We start from the raw sequence: 17,504 nt of genomic DNA on the forward strand, positions 1-17,504 counted from the left end.
GGCTGAAGCCCAGAAACTTGCATTTTCAAACAATCTCTCTAGTGTCCCTGATGTCACCAGATCAGGGGATTAAAGCCCCATGGACATCACTGAGCTTTCTAGCAGCCCCCAAATGGGATCAAAACCCATTGAGCCTCCTCTTTTATGAACTGCATCACCTTTCATACTCTCAACCACTTCAATAAATCTGAAGTAAAAAGTAAGTTGCAAGCGATCAGTTTTGAAGAAGTGTGAGTCTTGAACATGAAGAAAATCCTTAAAATGCAATCTTTGGTCTTTGGCGAAGAAGATAAGTCTCAGAAGTGATACTTAAATCAAATTTAATTAAATATAAGTGTTGCAAATTCCAAGAGATAGCCACCACCCCTTAGGGCCACGTTGACCAGCTCAGGCACACAACAAAGGCAATATGTAAAGGAACCCCAACCCCACCCAGAGGTTCCATGTGAGCTGCCAGAATTCAGTCCGGTTAGTCCTCCAACTTAGTGCCCCTTGCACTGTGAGGACAGGGGAACGGCTCCTCCTCTCTCAGTTAGCTTGGGCAACTCTGACGCTGGCTCCGAGGAGGCTGAGCATCGTAGCCACCAACTCTGGAAGGTCAAAGTCATGCTTCCAGCCCCAGTCCTTCCGGGCGTTGCTGTCGTCTAGGGTCATGGGCCAGCTCTCCGCTGGGGAAAGACACAGGAGAGACATGGGTTACCCAGCCTCTGGATTGTGAATGATTGGACACGTTTTATATGAAGACAAAGAAAAGGAAACCTCCCTCGTCTTTGACTGGGGCAGAACTAGCACATGCAGGCCCACCTCCTCAGAAAATACTGGGCACCTGCACTGGGATTTTCATGTTATTAAAAGCTTACACAGCTTCGTAAGGGAACATGCTCATATCCAGAAGGGTATTCCAGGCCATAGGTGAAATAACACCGTAGGAAGGCCCAAGTCTGTTTGCACACTACTTTGATCGCTTCTGTTTCTTGCTGCTTTATTAAACTGTGAAAAGGTTAAATGGTGTGGGACTGTTTCCTGTTCTGGAACCTTTCTCCCGAGGACCTGTTTCCCATATGGAAGCATCTGCCAGTGAAACCCGCTCTTCAGCCTTAAAGCCTCCCCACTGGGGCGGCGTGAGGGTTCTCAAACTCTGTTTTGGTTTAGCGGAGACTGTCACGAGGACTCACCTATGGCCTGCCTGAGAGGATCCACACAGTAGGTGATCTGGAAGTCAGGCACGTGCTTTTGGAGCTCCTGGGCCAGCTCGTCGGGGGTGAAGCTCATGGCGTTGATGTTGTAGGTCCTCATGGACAGGCACTCTGCAGGGGCCTCCATGACTTCCAGGGTGGCCCTGAGGCAGTCGCTGATGTACATCATGGGGAGCCTGGTGCTGGCCTTGAGGTTGCACTCAAATGTGCTGTTCTTTGCTGCGGCATGGAAAATCTGGACTGCGTAGTCTAAAAGAGAATCCTGGCCTGTAGGTTTTCTCAGCAAGAGGGAAGAGCCTCAGGACTCGGATGCCGGCTCTCTAGAGCTCTGAATTCAGAACCTCTTTAAAAATGGAAGGGTCTCCCCCGCAAAAGATCTGAATAGTATGGGCTACATTCAAGATTCACTGTTATACACAGGGTAACTGAGGATTTTTTTTAAGTTACTACATTTTTTAGAGCGGGGTGGGGGGGGAAACACTCCCTACTTTACAGGTCTCATGAAATATGGACAAACTAAGGTGGCCAGTTTATGGACTAAGCAGGGTCTCCCTGAAACAAGGGACTTTAAAGATAGAGACTTACCAGTTGTCCCTCCTCCGAGCTGGGAATCTGCAGAAATGATTCCAGGATACCTCAGGCACCGGAAATCTAAGCCATACCGGTAGTAATAGTACTAAGAAAAAGAAAGAGCTGGCTAAAAAACCCACACTAGTAATCTTATAGGTCAGATAAAACAAAATAGCCTTTTCCCTAAAACATGTGCAGTTAAATTAAAACGTTCCTCAAGAGAATAAGCATTTGGAGCCTGCAGGATGGCGCAGTGGGCGGAGGCACTTGCCTGGTGACTCCAGTTAGGTGCTCAGAAGCAAGATAAAGGTGGAAGGAAAGACTCCACCTTATCCTCTGGTCAGTTATCCTCTGACCTCCACACACGTGCCGCAGCAATTTGTATGTGCGTATACACACACACAACATGCGCAAACACAACTTCTAAGAGAAGGAAAATTCCGGATTTTCCAGAATTTCTACGCTTTTCACTTTTTTTAGTAACATTCACTTTTGGTGTTACATCAATGCCGCGCATGATAAAAGCAGCCTGCAGATGGCGCTCTGCCCCGCTGCCTTGAGTACTGCAGGCTTGCTCCCCTATGGGGAGTTTGATGTCCAGGAGCTGAAGGGGACGCTGACTACAGTTTACTATAAAGAGAGTGAAAGCATGGTTGCAATTTTCCACAGTAAAAAGTTTCTGGGCTGGAGAGATGACTGTTGGTGGGGTGCTTCTGGCACAAGCACGAAGAACTGACATAGATTCTCTAGAACCCACAGAAGAAAGCAGGGCACAGCAAAAGTCTGTAATCTAGCACTAAGGAAGCTGAGACAGGATCCCCGACCCATAAGCCTGGCCTACTTGTTCCAGATTCTAGTAAGAGATCCTGTTTGAGGATTTAAGGTGGAGAGGAAGTGAGGGAGACAGCCAACTTCTGGTCTCCACACATATGAATACATACACTTGTTTTCCACATATATTCTCTCCCTCCCTTCCATCCCTTCTCTCTCTCTCTCTCTCTCTCTCTCTCTCTCTCTCTCTCTCTCTCTCTCTCTCTCTCTTCTCTCTCTCTCTCTCTCTCTCTCTCTCCCTCTCCCTCTCTCTCTCTCTCAGAGACATGTAACAAACATCCCACCAGTAAGCAACTGCAGGGTTGAGAGCCTTACAAATAAGATGGGCAGCAAGCACAGATGGGAGCAGTTTCAAGGCCAGAGTGTCCAAAAGTGCCGAGTTACTACCATGGCTGTGGAGAAGCAGCAACTTCTAACTTAAAGAATTCTTCAGTGCCTAGAAGGGGCCTACCACGGGACAATCGCACCAGCTAAATAATCATTTCTGGGGTGCAAATGTTTCCCCCAAAATGAAGCACGAAGTGTCTGAGGCAAAAAGAAAGGCGTTAGACACATGGAATCATCTCTCCCTGAATGCAGAGCATTCTTGCTGAGAAATACTACTTACTTCTCCCATGAGCTCTGCATGGACCTTGGATACCCCGTAGATGGTCCTGGGCCTTTGAATACAGAGATCAGGCGCAGGGTTCTGAGGAGAGGTAGGTCCGAAAGCTCCAATCGTGCTGGGCACAAACAATCTCAGGTTGTATTCGGCTGCAACATCTAGAATGTTATGCAGTCCTGAAACAAATAGACACTATGAAAATCTGGAAATAAAACTTCTTGCCAAGATCTGGAAAAGCTCTGCCCCATCAGGCCAGAGCCGGCAGCTCACCAGTTATATTCACATCTCTGGCCAAGGATATATTTGCTTCTCCGGCAGCACTCAGCAGAGCACTGTAGTGGAACAGCCAGCTGATACGGTGGTTCACCACAGTCTCATGGAGGTTCTTGTGATCCAGGATGTTGGCATAAACAAACGGGCCTGTGAGTGCAGAGGTTGAAGGGCTGCGTGCCTGGAAGAGCTAAATGGATCCCCTGTCCCCTGCCTTGAGACTATCTCATTCTCATCCTCTCTTGCCCTCCTTCCCCACCCTTCCTTTTGGAGCAGAACCTGCTTATGTAGCCTAAGCTGGACTGCGACCTTGCTGTCCTTCTGCTCCAGCCTTCCAAGCACTGGGTGAACAGCCACGCTCTATCTTCTGGGTCTGGCTTTCTCAGAGTCCTTTGTTGTTTGTTACTATTTACGTGTATCTCTGTGTGTGTACCCAGGTGCCCATGGGGGCCAGATGAGGGTGCTGAAGTTATAAGGGGGAGTGCTTGTGAATGTGTATACCTGTGGAGCCCTGAAAACGGTTTTGAATCCTCTGGAGGTGGAGTTACAGGTGGGTGGGAGCCACCTGATGTGGGTGCTGGGAACCAAACTTGGATCCTCTGAAAAGTCTCTTTACTACTGAGCCATCTCCCTTCATCATATTCTTAATATTCTTCATATTCAAGTTCTTATTTTTTGTTTGTGGGTTCTTTAAGTCAGTTAGATAACCAAAAACTCAAGATAGGAATAAAAATTTAGTTCAAAAGACCTTATTTTAAATAATATCAAAATACATTACTCCAAAACTTGAGGTACCATAGAGCACCTATTCCTTGTCATTTGAACAGAGCAGCATTGAAGGAACACTTTTAAGTGAGGACCATGTCCAGTCCCTCTTTGATTCCCGTGTGGACCCCAGGTGCTGCCTCTTTGACTGTATTTTCAAAAGTAAACCATCAAGGACTATCCATATCTCACCACTGTGGAAGACATGATCAGGGGGCTTCCTTATGTCTGATAAAATCACATTGTCCTTCCCAAATCGTTTCCTGTAGGGAAAGAAAGCATCACCCCCCAAAACAGTCAGGGACATCAAGAATACAAGTCTTAGGTAAGTGATTCAAATAGGCACTGCAATTTCTGTGCCTTCTCCCATCACCTCTTCCCTCTTCACCATTGTCATGTGCCCCTCAGCTTTGCCTCCCTGAGTTCAGACCTTCCTTTCTTCCCACAGACTGGCTCTCTACTTATGCCCTCCCCCTACTGTACTGGTCATCTCCGTATCCATGGCACCTCCTCCTCTCCCTCATTCTCTTATCCTACTGTTTTCAGCCCCAGAGGATTCCCTTCCAGCTCCTATAAGCATTTGCCTCTGCCCTCTGCTCCCAAACACCTAAAAGGTAAGTGATTCATTTGGGGTGATGAGTCTCACTCTACCCAAGTTAGGACTGAGAATAAAGAGCTGGAGTTGTGACAGGAGGCAAACTAAAATGTGTTTTATGCAGCTATTTAGATGTGACATCTTAGAAGCAGAAGGAGTCCAGAGAAAAGAGAACAGATGGTTAATGCTGACAGAGACAACTGTACACCCTTAAGAACTTAGTTTTGAAACTCTTACCTCAAAAGGTTAGCAAGTCCTACTCCCAGCTGGCCAAGACCCCCTAGGGGAAGAAGAAAACAAGGTGAGACCCAAGTGCAAATCTATTCTTAGAGCATTAACAATGAACTAAGACTCTTGTAGTCTTAGTAAGCTAAAGCGGGTGGGGGGGGATTGTTGAGCTGATGAAGTTGCTGCAGACCACTCCTGGCAACACTGCAGTACACTCAGAGCATGGATAGCCACTGCCCATCATGGACTGGTATCAATGCAGGTAAGAGTTTTGGAGGTGCCCAAGATGAAGAGGGAAAGAAACATAAAGTAAATTTCGTGTTGGGCCCAGCTCCAAACAGAGGAGAGCAAGAAGCCGTTTGACAAAAGGACAGGGGACAAGTTGGTGTGGTAGTACACACCTCTAATTCTAGCATGTGGAGGGGCAGAGGCATGTGGATCTTGAGTTCAGGGCCAGTCAGAGACAGCCAGAGCTCCACAGCAGAGAGACCCTGCCTCAAAAACAAACAAACAATGAGAAGTCATTAAAAAATAAATGATGCTAGCTTCTAAACTTGGAAGCCAGAGCAAGGGGGCTAGGAACACATTTAGAGGAGGACAACTGTAAATTTCAGGCAAGACACTTTGGCATGAAGATAGAGCACAGAGATTCTCTGCCAGTTAACACAGGACAAAAACCCATGGCCTTAGAGATGCTTTCTTAGTGGAGACAGAGAATGAAAGAAGCACACAAAGAGCAGGATAAGAAAGGAGTGAAAACATGGCAGAGAAGGAAGAAATAAAATGTGTCAATCAAATGAGAGGACAACATGGAGTGTGGAGTGAAGAGGGGGTGGGGCCAGGGACTGCATATTCTGGAGAAGGAGGAGCTAGGAGTGGATCTGGTGGTGATGAGCTCAACAGCAACAAGGAGCTTGGACAGTGCTTACAGCCATCTTATTTCCAGCAAACAATAGTGCAGAAACAGTTTGTGATGGGTGACTCTGGGCTTAGGCTAGGGAATCTGGCCAAGGAAAGATGTGCCTAGGAGAAAGATGTATTCTAGACCTGGCACACTTCCTGTCCACTCAAGTTTTGCTGCCATTACCTGAAAAAAAAAATCAAGTTCCAGGACAGCTATTTGGCCCCAGGAACCTAGGTCCCTTCAGAAAACAAGATTTTGTTAGGGAAAGCAAACATAAGCAACAGTTATGAGTAAGGGCAGCTAAAGATTGAAAATGTCAGCCAGAACCACACCATTTTAGCTGAACTGCTAATTACTGAAACTGAAAGACTAGGCATTAGACAGGCTCCCTGGTAGGTAGAGAGGGAGAGAGACTGTGACTAGGTAACAAAGATGGTGAATTTTCAAAATGGCTGGCTTCTTCCTCACCTTCCTGATCCCAGACAAAGGCCTTGTGGGCTTTTCTCCTGTCAATAGGACCCCTGAACATGGACAGACTCAGAAAGTTCAAGGCCAGTTTACACACAGTTGTGGGCCAATCCTAAATTAGGGAAGGAAAACTCTTCAGAGCCTTTAAAATCCCCTACCCTCAAGAAAAAACAAGATGTATGGCTTCCCAAGTCTCTCTTCTGTTATTCTCCCTACTTTGCAGAGGGTCCCTTTCTCTGTGTGCTTGTTCCATGTGTTTCCTCATAAAAAAAAAGCCTTTCTTCAACTGCTGCTTCTGTCTACTGTTTGAGATTTCTCTGCTGCTACCTGCTGAACTTGAGCAGTTTTCTGCCTTTTCATTCTTTAACTAGCAAAGAAAACAAACCCCATCAAGACCCCTAGATGGCAACAAAACTACAGTAACTTGGTTTCAGAACTAAGGTAATTAATTTTTCTGGATTCCTGTCCTCCTCACCCTCACAGCTAGTTAAGAGACAGCTAAGCTGCAGGTGTGAGCTATGAGCTGCTCATCAACTACGTGGCATAGACCTTTTCCCACCCTCTGAAACCTGTAGGAAGGGACCCCCACTCTGGTGTTTATGTCTGCACTCCCCTCAGAACCTCTGCTATGCTGTTGTCTCCCAGTTGCAATGTTAATCATTCTCCTGACAAATCTCTTGCCTCAAAAGAACAATCCCTTTGAATCCAAACCCAGAACTTTTCAAAAAAGCCTGTGTCTGATCAGAAAGGGATTGCCCCCCAAATGAAAAGATATTTGTGATCGTAAGTCTCGCTCATGGACTTTCTGCAGTACAGCCATTAAATCCAGTGCTAGCAGTCTGACAGCACACTCCCAGTCAACAAGAAGCAGGGCAGAGGAAGCCAGGCTCATGCCACCAATGAGAAGGAGAGAAACCAACCTGTGATCAAGACCCGGGGAGGCTCTGCTTCAGAGAACGAGGTGGAGTGGAAGTTGGCGTCTGCTGGGATTCCATGTGGGGAGCTGCCTAGAAACCGCACAGGCAAGACAAACCTCCAGCAGCCAGAGGCTCTGCTCTGTGCTGTCCCATGGACCACCTGTTTCAGCATCCCAAAGACCAGCATCTTCTCTTCTGATACCCTGGAAGACAGGAAGGATGGAGTCCATCGCTGACCTTATATCTATCCAACCCCTGGATAGAAACAGGCTGCCCCCTGAAATCATTGCCAGTTCAGGAGCAGAGCCTTCTTTTGTGATTTTTTGAAATGCAGCAGACTTAACAGCTGGTTTTCCCATAGGAAGCCAGTCAAGTGCCAGCTTTGAGTCAGGCCCAGTGACAAAGAGATAAATGTTCACAAAAAGCCTAACCTGGCGTAACACCGAAACCAAACCAGACGCACAACCAACAAAACCAAAAACCAAAACAAGCCAACCACCAGATCCAGTGAGAGCTTGCAATCTACAGTTGCTATCAACCTGTGCATACAGCATCTGAGAGGACAAGCAGGTCCCAGGCTTAACAGCCAAGCACTGGCAATCTGTGCTAACTCTTTAGATGTTATCTTTGAAATGAACCAGACTAGAAAAGCAGATGGCTAAAGAAAAAGACCTGGCAATATTTAGTAAGCTGTGAACAGCCTTTGTTTGACTCCCACATCCTTTGAAAGGCTCATTTCAAAGAGCCATTTTTTTTTTCAGTGTTTCTAAGACCACAAAAGTACATTTAATTCCCTCCTACTCCTTGTCCCCACCTTCACTACCAGCAGACAGCGGAATTGACGGTGGGAAGTTAAGTGGTTCAGATACATGATTTGTGTCCACACTGTGAACTGAAGTTCCGGGTGGGGGGGGGGGGAAGGAAGGGCAAGGGAGCCACACTTACAGTGCAGAGTGGAGAGTTGAGGTGTTACAGAACCGACTTAAATTTACCTTGGGTTGTCATTAGTCCCTGTAATTGCCAGCTGTTGCCCACCACCTTTTCTAACTTAACACCGACTTATCAGGTAAACCCTTTCAGAGTGTGGCAACTTATTAGACCACTAACTTCCACCAATCCTAAAAAGCTAAGACTGTCATCAGGTTGTATCCAAAATATAGCAAAGATGTCTCTGCTTTGCTCTAACCCACGTACCTGACGTTCCCGGTGGGTTTTTAAAGAGTGCTTTGATTTAGGACATTTTGTTCTGTAATGATGAAATTGTTTCTCTCCAAATGTGTCTATGACCCAAGAACACAGGTTGAGATATTCCAAATAATGTTTCATGACTGTGGGCAATAAAAGCTTGAGAAAATGTTTTGTACCCTTATGAGTCACGGAAGATAAGGATCTTTTTCTTTCTTTCTTTCTTTCTTCCTTTCTTTCCTTCCTTTCTTTCTTTCCTTCCTTTCTTTCTTTCCTTCCTTCCTTCCTTTCTTTCTTTCCTTCCTTTCTTTCTTTCCTTCCTTTCTTTCTTTCCTTCCTTTCTTTCTTTCCTTCCTTTCTTTCTTTCCTTCCTTTCTCTCTTTCTTTCCTTTCTCTCTTTCTTTTCCTTTCTCTCTTTCCTTCCTTTCCTTCTTTCTTTCCTTCTTTCTTTCCTTCTTTCTTTCTTTCTGTATGAAAAGTTAAGGTGGTTAGAATTCCTGTGGCTGCTGGGGCAGGAGGATGCTCTGCAGAGCTGCTGAGGCTCTTTATACCTGCTGACTCATAAATGAGCCTGGAAGACAGCCTTCCCATCATGGGCTCATCACTGGCTTCACTGCTCCAGTTAGCATCAGAAAAGAGGTAACCAGTGCTGTCCAGTGTCCAGGGAAAGTCTGAGCCTTCCCTTAACCACCCTCAGAGGAATGCCATTGGAAAAAACCTCCCTGCAGCCAAGACCAGGTAAGAAGTTCTGAGTCAGTTATCATCAAGTTCAAAAGGCAACAGAGATTGTGAAACCACTGGATTCCCCCAGGGCACTGAAATGCAAGGACAAATTCCAATTTCCAAAAGCAAAAGAATGAATCAGTTGAAAGGGTCAAGAAAAAGCAAACTCCAAGACAAAAACAGGTTCATGCTGTTGGCCTCAACACCCCCACAAAGAAAACACAAGGAGGCAACTGATCAGTTCTTAGCCAAAAGCCAAGTGTTTTACCCTGGCAGCATGGACAACACACACACCTGTTCTGACTCTACAAAATCTACTAATAGTCAACACTGGTCATCCCTACATGCCACGGGCTAGCAGAACTGCTCTGTTCTGGGATGATTGTGCCTGCTACCCTGCCCTCCAGCTTGAGGATCCATTGTGGGGATAGCTTTAACATGGAGATACCATGTCAGAGCAATGTAAACTCCTACCCTCAGCGCTGCTTCTCCAAGCAAAGACTGCTGTCTTCTTACTGCCCACTTCATCATGACACAGCCACATGCTGCATAAAGCCATTAAGCTCCACAGTAGGCCACACAGACAACACAAACTCCATAAGATAATATGGTGAAGGGAGAGAAGGGATGTTATGACCGACTAGGTGAGCGATGAACTTACCTACGAATGCTTTTTTCATGTGTCTCCACTGTTGTGCGCACATGACTAGAGTCAAAACAACAGCCCTCCAATGTCAAGATGCCTTTACCCTTTTTTTTTTTTTTTTGAGACAGGGCTCAAGCTGTTCTGGGACTCAGAGATCTGCCAGCCTCCCAAAAGCTGGGATTAAAGATCTGTATTACCACACCCAGCCTCCTTTTCACTCTGAACAGTTGAGGACTGAAAGCCAGGTGTGGCGTCTTTAATCCCTGCACTCCAGAGACAGAGGCAAGCAGATCTCTTTGTTCAAGGCCAGCCTGGTCTACAAGTTTTGGGACAGCCAGGGATGTACAGAGAAACCCTTCCAAGCCTTGGGAAACAAACAAAACTGTGGACTGAAAAGTTTATGTGAAAAGCATCATCTGTCTATTTTCTGTGTTAAATATTGCTAAAATTATTAAACGAGGTATTTATTTTTAGTAATTCGTTTAATGATGGTGACATACACACATTTATGAAAGAAACTGTGTTTTCCGAAGCAAATACAGAAACCATGTCGTAAGTAAGAAGAGTGCTATTGTCAGAGGTCAGCTGATTCTCATATTCAATCTGTCTTGAGTTTTCATTGAAGCATCTCAAGAAAATGCAGACTCATGCAGCAAAGTGGTGGGAGAGGTGGATGTTTCTAGGTGTGCATCTTTGATACTTCTCTAAAGCTCAAGGGTTAACTAACCCTTAACTTTGTGTGTATTCGTTAGGACCAGTATGCCCATATCTGTATGTGTGGAGGTCAGAGGTTGAGGTTGGGTTTCTTTCCTCCATCCCTCTTTCAGCTTTTAATTTCTGAGAGGGAGTCTCACTGAGCCTGAAGCTCATCAATTTTGCTAGGCCAGCTGGCTAATGAATTTCAGGGATCCTTCTTTTCCCGCTACTCACCTTCCTCCCCAGCATGGACCAGGAAGTGTGGACAATCAACATCAGGATTTGTGGTTTCTGTAGATGGAATCAGATTGGTCCTCATGTGTGCATGACAAGTAAACTGAATAAAACGAAGCCATCTCTTCTCTCCTTTACTTCTCCTCAAAGGTTAGCTGCATGGAGTATCTGACATGCCATCAGGCCATACCATGCTACATTTATGTCTGTCTGTCTGTCCATCTATCTTGTCTGTCTGTCCGTCTGTCTGTCTGTCTATCTATCTATCTATCTATCTGCCTATCTACCCATCTAAATTTTTGTCTGTGAGTGTAGAGGGGGATATTGTGAGGCAGGGTTTTACTATGTAGCTCTGTGGCGGCCTTGGAACTCACTATGTACACCAAGCTGGCCTCGAACTCAAACTGATCCACCTGCTGCTGCCTCCTTGCTTCTGCTGGCACCTAAAGGCGTGCACCACTACACCCAGCTCTAACATTTCTGAATGATCTTTTAGCCCCATTTTTAGCTCCATATGCTGGACTTTTGGAAAATGTTCATTTGGTGAGTTATGAACTCCTTTCAAGTAAATGTTAGTACACGTCACTGAGCAATGTCAAAGCCACACTGGCAAAAGCCACAGAACGCCTGGGTGTTGGGGATGAGCACCTTCACTTGTTCCTTTGCAGCAATGGACTACTTTGTTCATTGTTTAGAATCCACCTGCCAAATTCTCGAGTACGGATAACCATGTTGTCAGTCCTTTCAAGCGAACTAACATTCCATCGGCAAGAGTTGGTGGCCCAGCTCATGCTCCAGTCCCCCAAATGCTTTGCCACAAGGCAGCATCACATTTGAGAGTAAGACAGGAGCTTCGTGGGTGCCTCCAGTCACCACCCAGCGTCCTATATAAAGATCTTCAATTGGGAGCCAAGGCTTCGGAAAATCAAAGGTTCGTTGGCAGCAGTGAAATTGACTAGAGACAGCAGTTACTTTACTTTTGTTTGAACCAGCCAGGCAACTGCTACAGCACATGCCTGGCCCTGCAAAGGTTTCTTTTAAAGACTCATTAGTTTGGGATAGGGCGTGCTGGGGCCCGTCCCTGTGCCAGTGCCTAAGTGTATGTATGCATATGTTCACCGTGTGTGAAAGTAGGAACCAAAGAGGGCATCAGCTCCCCTGGAACTGGAGTTACAGACATTTGTGAGCAGCCATGTGGGTGCTGGGAACAAAACTCAGGCCGTCTGCAAGAACAGCAAGCTGTCTTAACTGCTGAGTCATCTCCCCAGCTCCCCCAATTCTGCCTTTTCATTGGCAGCATATGGCCACCAGGAATATGATGAGCCCTGGAAGTGTGCTGCATGGCCTTAATTGAGACAAAGGCACCAACAGCCCTGAATTCCTCTGAATCATCAACACAAATTCACCGCAGCTCCACAGAACGTGAGAAGGCAACGCTTGGACTATTTGGTTTCCAACCATCTACTAAAAGTCTCTCCAGCGACTGTTGTGACATGGATTCATGAGCACACAAGCAGCACCGTGGTGGATCCAAGCACCACTGCAAATTCGTCCCCTTGTGAGGGAAGACATGCTCGTTTCATAACTCAGTCTTTGCGTATGCATCTAGGTCTCCACCAGTCAGCGCGCCTTCAGAGAGTAGGTAAGCTATGGTTCCCCGCAGGGTGCTCTCCCCTCAGCGAGACTCTGCTTCTTCAGGACAATGTGATTCGGTAATCCATCCAGCTTGATGCTCAGTCTGGTAACCAGTCCAGCCTGATGCTACAACAGCTAGTCTGAAAAATCTACAATAATTTGGGACTTGTAATGAATTTGTATGAGCTAGTTAAGCCATTCAAGTCACCCTTCTCAGGGGACTGACTCTAAATGGCTTGTGTTGAAATTATGCTCCTGGCATCACTGGGTTAGAAGATCCATGGGGCAGCAGGAAGCTGAGGAACACTTTCAGCCCCCTTACTCGGTTGTGCCCATCTCTCCGGATAAATTCCTCTTCCTAAGTCAAGGAACCAGCTCAAGGGTGACGTTCCTGGTCACCCTTTCCTGCACTCACAGGCACAGATAGCACTGCCAACTGGGGGCTGAAGGTCAAGTGTTCTGTTATCCCCTGACAAGCCAATAATTCATTCTTTGGCAAAAAAATAATAATAAAAATAAATATATATATATATATCCTTGTATTACAGTATTATTAAATTTAAACATAATTTGAAATCACTCAAACATTTAGCAGTTTTCCAGTCATGGTGAAATACACTGCCTTTTGATGCCTTTCTATGTGGATGCAGGAAAACTTGAATCCAAAGCCACAGGAGATAAGAACAGGCTTTAAAATGAATAGTAGAGCAAACCACTTTTATCTCTGGAAACACATAATTAACCCCCAACCCTAGAACCTTGCAAAGTTCTAGAAACAGAATATTCAAGGGTACCTCTCATTAGCCACCAGAGGCCAAACTTAGTCCTAGATCTTCTGAGAAACCCCTAGGGCACTAGGGAGAAAACGCAAATAGCATTCTTCCTCCAGTAGTTTGACCTTGTGGTCTATAGAAGAAAACAGGAAACAAGTTAGGAGCCTCCCACAGAGGGCCTCTGAAAGGCTCTGCCCTGCAGACTATCAAAGCAGATGCTGAGACTTATGGCCAACTGTTGGGCAGAGTGAATGGAATCTTATGAAATAAGTGGGAAATAGTAAGATCTAGAAAGGACAGGAGCTCCACAAGGACAGCAACAGAACCAAAAAATTTGAACACAGGGGTCTTTCCAGAGACTCATACTCCAACCAAGTACCATGCATGGAGATAACCTAGAACCCCTGCACAGATGTAGCCCATGGCAGCTCAGTGTCCAAGTGGGTTCCACAGCAATGGGAACAGGGACTGCTTCTGACATGAACTGATTGGCCTGCACTTTGATCACCTCCCCCTGAGGGGGAAGCAGCCTTACCAGGCCACCGAGGAAGACAATGCAGCCACTCCTGATGAGACCTAACAGACTAGGATCAGAAGGAAGAAAAAGAAACCCTCCCCTACCAGTGGACATGGGGAGGGGCATGCGTGGAGAAAGGGGAGGAAGGGAGGAATTGGGAGGGGAGGAGAGAGGGAACTAGAGGGGGGATACAAAGTAAATAAAGTGTAATTAAAAATAAAATAAAAAGGTCTCAGGGGATCTCCAGGGTTCCCCAGACCACAGTCTGAGAACAGCTTTTGTCCCACCAGAAAGCAAATTTACACAGAGCAGGGCTTCTTCATCCCTCTTTGTTAAAAGCAAACAGTAGACTGTGGACTCTCTCCCAAGCACTTTGCAGACTTTAACTGCAAAGCATGACAAAAAGAGGACAATGCATTCTCCACATCAAGCAACAGAAACTTTCTTTTCCCTCAGGAACGCCCGCTGAGTGGGGACTGGCACCAGTGACCTGGGGCAGTGGAGATGGGCTCTTCTCTCAGCAGGATTTGTATGTATTTGCACTTGGGTGCAAAGGTCTCACAGGCGCTGCTGTCGCCCAGGCTTCCTTGAGAAAGGACTCAGGTGAGCGGAGTACAGTCAGAGACAGCTTTTGCGTCTCCAGAGGGCAGCTCCAGCAGCACTGCCAGCATGTGCATGGAGAGCAGAAGCTACAGGGACATCCACAGACACAAACGACTCACAACTCTCACTACTGCCCTTTAAAGATGTATTTACTTGTATATTTTATCAATATGGATGCTTTGTCTGCATGCATGACTGCACACCAGATCCCATTATATAGGCAGTTGTAGACTACCATGTGGGTACTGGGAATTGAACCCAGGATCTCTGGAAGATCAGTCAGTGCCCTAAATCTCTGAGCCCTCTCTCCAGCCTGTTTTTTATTACTGATAAAAAACAGAAAACAAAACAAAACAAAACAAAAAAAAACCCTTAATATGGTAAATCTATTGTTAGCTGCCTATAACCACAGTCAAACAGAAAAGAGTTTAAGGAGCTCCCAGACTCAGAGGAAGGTCTACACACACCACCACCACCACCGAGCCAGGGCACCAGGCAGACTCCAATCCCTATAGTATACCTTTCCAAAGAGAAAAGTTTCTGCCTTGTCTTTAATTCTGCAAAGCAGAGTTCTACCCTGTGCCCAGAGACCCGTCCATTGCCAGGGTGGCAGCATCCTCACACCAGTGTCCTCTCCCATGTTAACTGGTACTGCCCGCCACACCCACCTTCATTCCCACTGGGTTTACAGACAATCGTGGGCCTTCCCTAACCAGTAAGGAACAACAGTCAAGGCAGTATACGCTTTCAGCTGTGAGGGAACCGATTTCACCTTCAGGGCCATGGAAAAGCCAGGCACTTCCAGTTAACTACCGAGCCTTGTGAACTCCCTGCTTTCCAGAATCCATATTTAACCTGACAATCCTCCCTCAAACGGAAATCTGTTTCCATTTTGCAGGATCAAATGTCCAAGGTAAGGTGGACATAGAAGAGCAAAGGAGGTGAGCCATCTTCTAACTCCCAAACCTGACTCAACCCCCAGAATCCACAGGGTGGAAGGAAAGAGGTAGCTCCCAGAAATTGTCATCTGAGCTCTACACAAGTGCCTCAGCAGGCGCATACCCACACACATGAGGAAGAACGGGGGATAAATAAATATTTTTTTTAAAGAAGTAGATGATCAAGCAGACTCCTGGTGGCGCATGACTTTAATCTCAGCACTCCGGAGGCAGAGGAAGGCAGGTCTGTGAGTCAAAGGCCAGTCTGGCCTTCCAGCAGGTCAGTCAAGGCTACACAGAGAAACCCTGTGTCTCCATAACCCCACTCAAAAAAAAAAAAAAAAATCAAAGTTTAAGAAAGTGGCAGGTTCAAGGACACCTCCTCCTGGGGATAAGCGCCAGGTGGTGCACCATCAGGCTCTTGCTGAGCTTGGGTAGTCTCCTTATCCTCAGAAATTGGACAACAGTGTCACCATATTGAGAGGCTTTAATATAAGCAGACAAACCTCGGAAAAGGCATCTGTCCATGTTAACCCCATCCATGTCATTTTAAAAATATACGTGAATCGGGAAAGTCTGGAATTTACGGAGTGATTACTGAAAGCAGAAAAGCTTCAGGAGTAAGCTACAGAGGATCTCCGAGGGATTTTGGACCCACCCCTGTCCCGCCGTCACCTGCTGAGGTTGGGAAACCTCAGGAGAAACCTCCGCCTCCCCCCCCCGGGTGAAAAGGGTGTGGGGGCCCTCCCAAGCCTCCCTTCTCAGAGATCGCACCCCAGATTACTGGACAAACCAGTTTTCTGGGAACCACGTGCCCACTTCTATTCCCGAGAGACAGAGCACTGCTAAGAGCAAGGGAGCGGGAGGTGGCTTGCCACTCCGGGCTGGGAGGACGCCCACCTCTCGCCTCCCGGGTCCGCGAAGCAGCAGCGCCCTTCAGTCACTCGGACCCCCAACCCAGCCCGGGGTTGCTGGTCGTCGCGAGCCCCGAAAGGGAATCCAGTTCCCGGGGACAGACGGGGCAGGGGAACGTCGGGCCATCTCCCGCACTGACCTGCAGACGCGGATGACTGGATGCTGGCGATACAGCGCAGGAGAAAGGAGCAGCAGCACTTGCGGAGTCAGGAGTTTGGTTCGGCCTTTTATCCTCCGGAGAGGACCCGCCTCGCCGAGGAAACCTCCCCCGCCCCGTCACCCCCCCCTCCCCACGCCCCACCTAACCTCCGCCCCGGGACGCCTGTGGTGAGCCAAACCCACACCTGGGACAGAGCTGCCCTCGAGCCAGCACCAGGACGCGGTCACTCCCTCTCCGCAACTGGTTTAACAGGGGTTAAATTCGGGACTTGCAAGCTGCAGCTGGAAAGATCTGCTGCCAACTCGTGTCTGGAGATGTAGCACAGCCCGCAAGAGCCAAGCACTCAGTTCTCGTTCCCGTCTGGGAACCAGTGTTAAGTAGCTTTCAAGACAAGGGCGAAGCGGGATGGGGCATTGTCTGGGAAGAACTTAGAAATTCTGAGTGCCAGCCTCCACCCAGACCCCAGCGTGCACGCCTGACCAAAGGGCTCCCATCTGGAACTGGAAAAGCCCAGATGTGGGTGTATCCCTTTGGGTGGTTCAATATTGTAGCTGCCCTGCCCAAGCAAAAATATTTTACACTTAATTACAGGAGGTAAGGCGGGCATCAGCCACTGCTTGGGTGTAGGGGCTGGAGGACAACTTGAGGAGGTCCCGGGGATTGAACTCAGGCTGTCAAACATCTTTAGCCACTGAGCTATCTCTCAAGCCATTACCTGGAAGTTGGACTCAGGGATATGCTTGATATGAGGTGACCAGGAATGGCTGGAGGGAGACAGAGAGGCAGCACCAGTGTTAAATATTCCCCAAGGCTGATTGACTTATTAACTGATGATGGAAAGCCAATTAGAGGCCGAGAGCCAAAATTATCTCTGGATGGCCATTTATTACCCGTCCCTCTGTGTGACCTAACGGCCTGTGACTACTAGGTAAATGCTTTTGGAATGTACAAACACGACCCCTAGCTTCCCCCAACTCTGTGCTGGTTAGTTTTTTGTCATCTTGACACAGCTAGACTTATCTGGGAAGAGGGAACCTCACCTGAGAAATTGCCTCCATCAAATTGGCCTGAAGATAAATGTGAGGAGCATTGGCTTGATTAATGATTGGTGTGGCAGGACCCGGCTTGGGC

The 17,504-nt window shown here is 47.2% G+C and overlaps 1 protein-coding gene across 1 annotated transcript; it reads right to left on the reverse strand.

The window, feature by feature from the left end:
* Positions 1-204: 204 nt before the first annotated feature.
* LOC110561870 (L-threonine 3-dehydrogenase, mitochondrial) lies at positions 205-16,442 on the reverse strand. The gene is made up of 9 exons (XM_060391746.1): positions 16,353-16,442; positions 7,352-7,551; positions 5,069-5,111; positions 4,429-4,499; positions 3,472-3,621; positions 3,205-3,377; positions 1,782-1,872; positions 1,176-1,445; positions 205-668 (listed from the first exon to the last, which is right to left on the reverse strand). The coding sequence occupies exons 2-9, from the start codon at positions 7,533-7,535 to the stop codon at positions 529-531; spliced, it is 1,122 nt and encodes a 373-aa protein (XP_060247729.1). The 5' UTR covers positions 7,536-7,551; positions 16,353-16,442; the 3' UTR covers positions 205-528.
* Between the last annotated feature and the right edge of the window lie 1,062 nt (positions 16,443-17,504).

This window comes from Meriones unguiculatus, chromosome 9 (assembly GCF_030254825.1).
Source record: "Meriones unguiculatus strain TT.TT164.6M chromosome 9, Bangor_MerUng_6.1, whole genome shotgun sequence".
NCBI lineage: Eukaryota > Metazoa > Chordata > Mammalia > Rodentia > Muridae > Meriones > Meriones unguiculatus.

Excerpts from the sequence above, each read along its gene's own strand:
- LOC110561870 (XM_060391746.1), bottom strand. The coding sequence starts at position 7,535 with ATGCTGGTCTTTGGGATGCTGAAACAGGTGGTCCATGGGACAGCACAG. Across the intron at positions 5,112-7,351 it reads TCCCCGGGTCTTGATCACAG|GGGGTCTTGGCCAGCTGGGA; the intron begins GTTGGTTTCTCT and ends TTCTTCCCCTAG. Across the intron at positions 3,378-3,471 it reads CAGAGATGTGAATATAACTG|GACTGCATAACATTCTAGAT; the intron begins GTGAGCTGCCGG and ends TATTTGTTTCAG.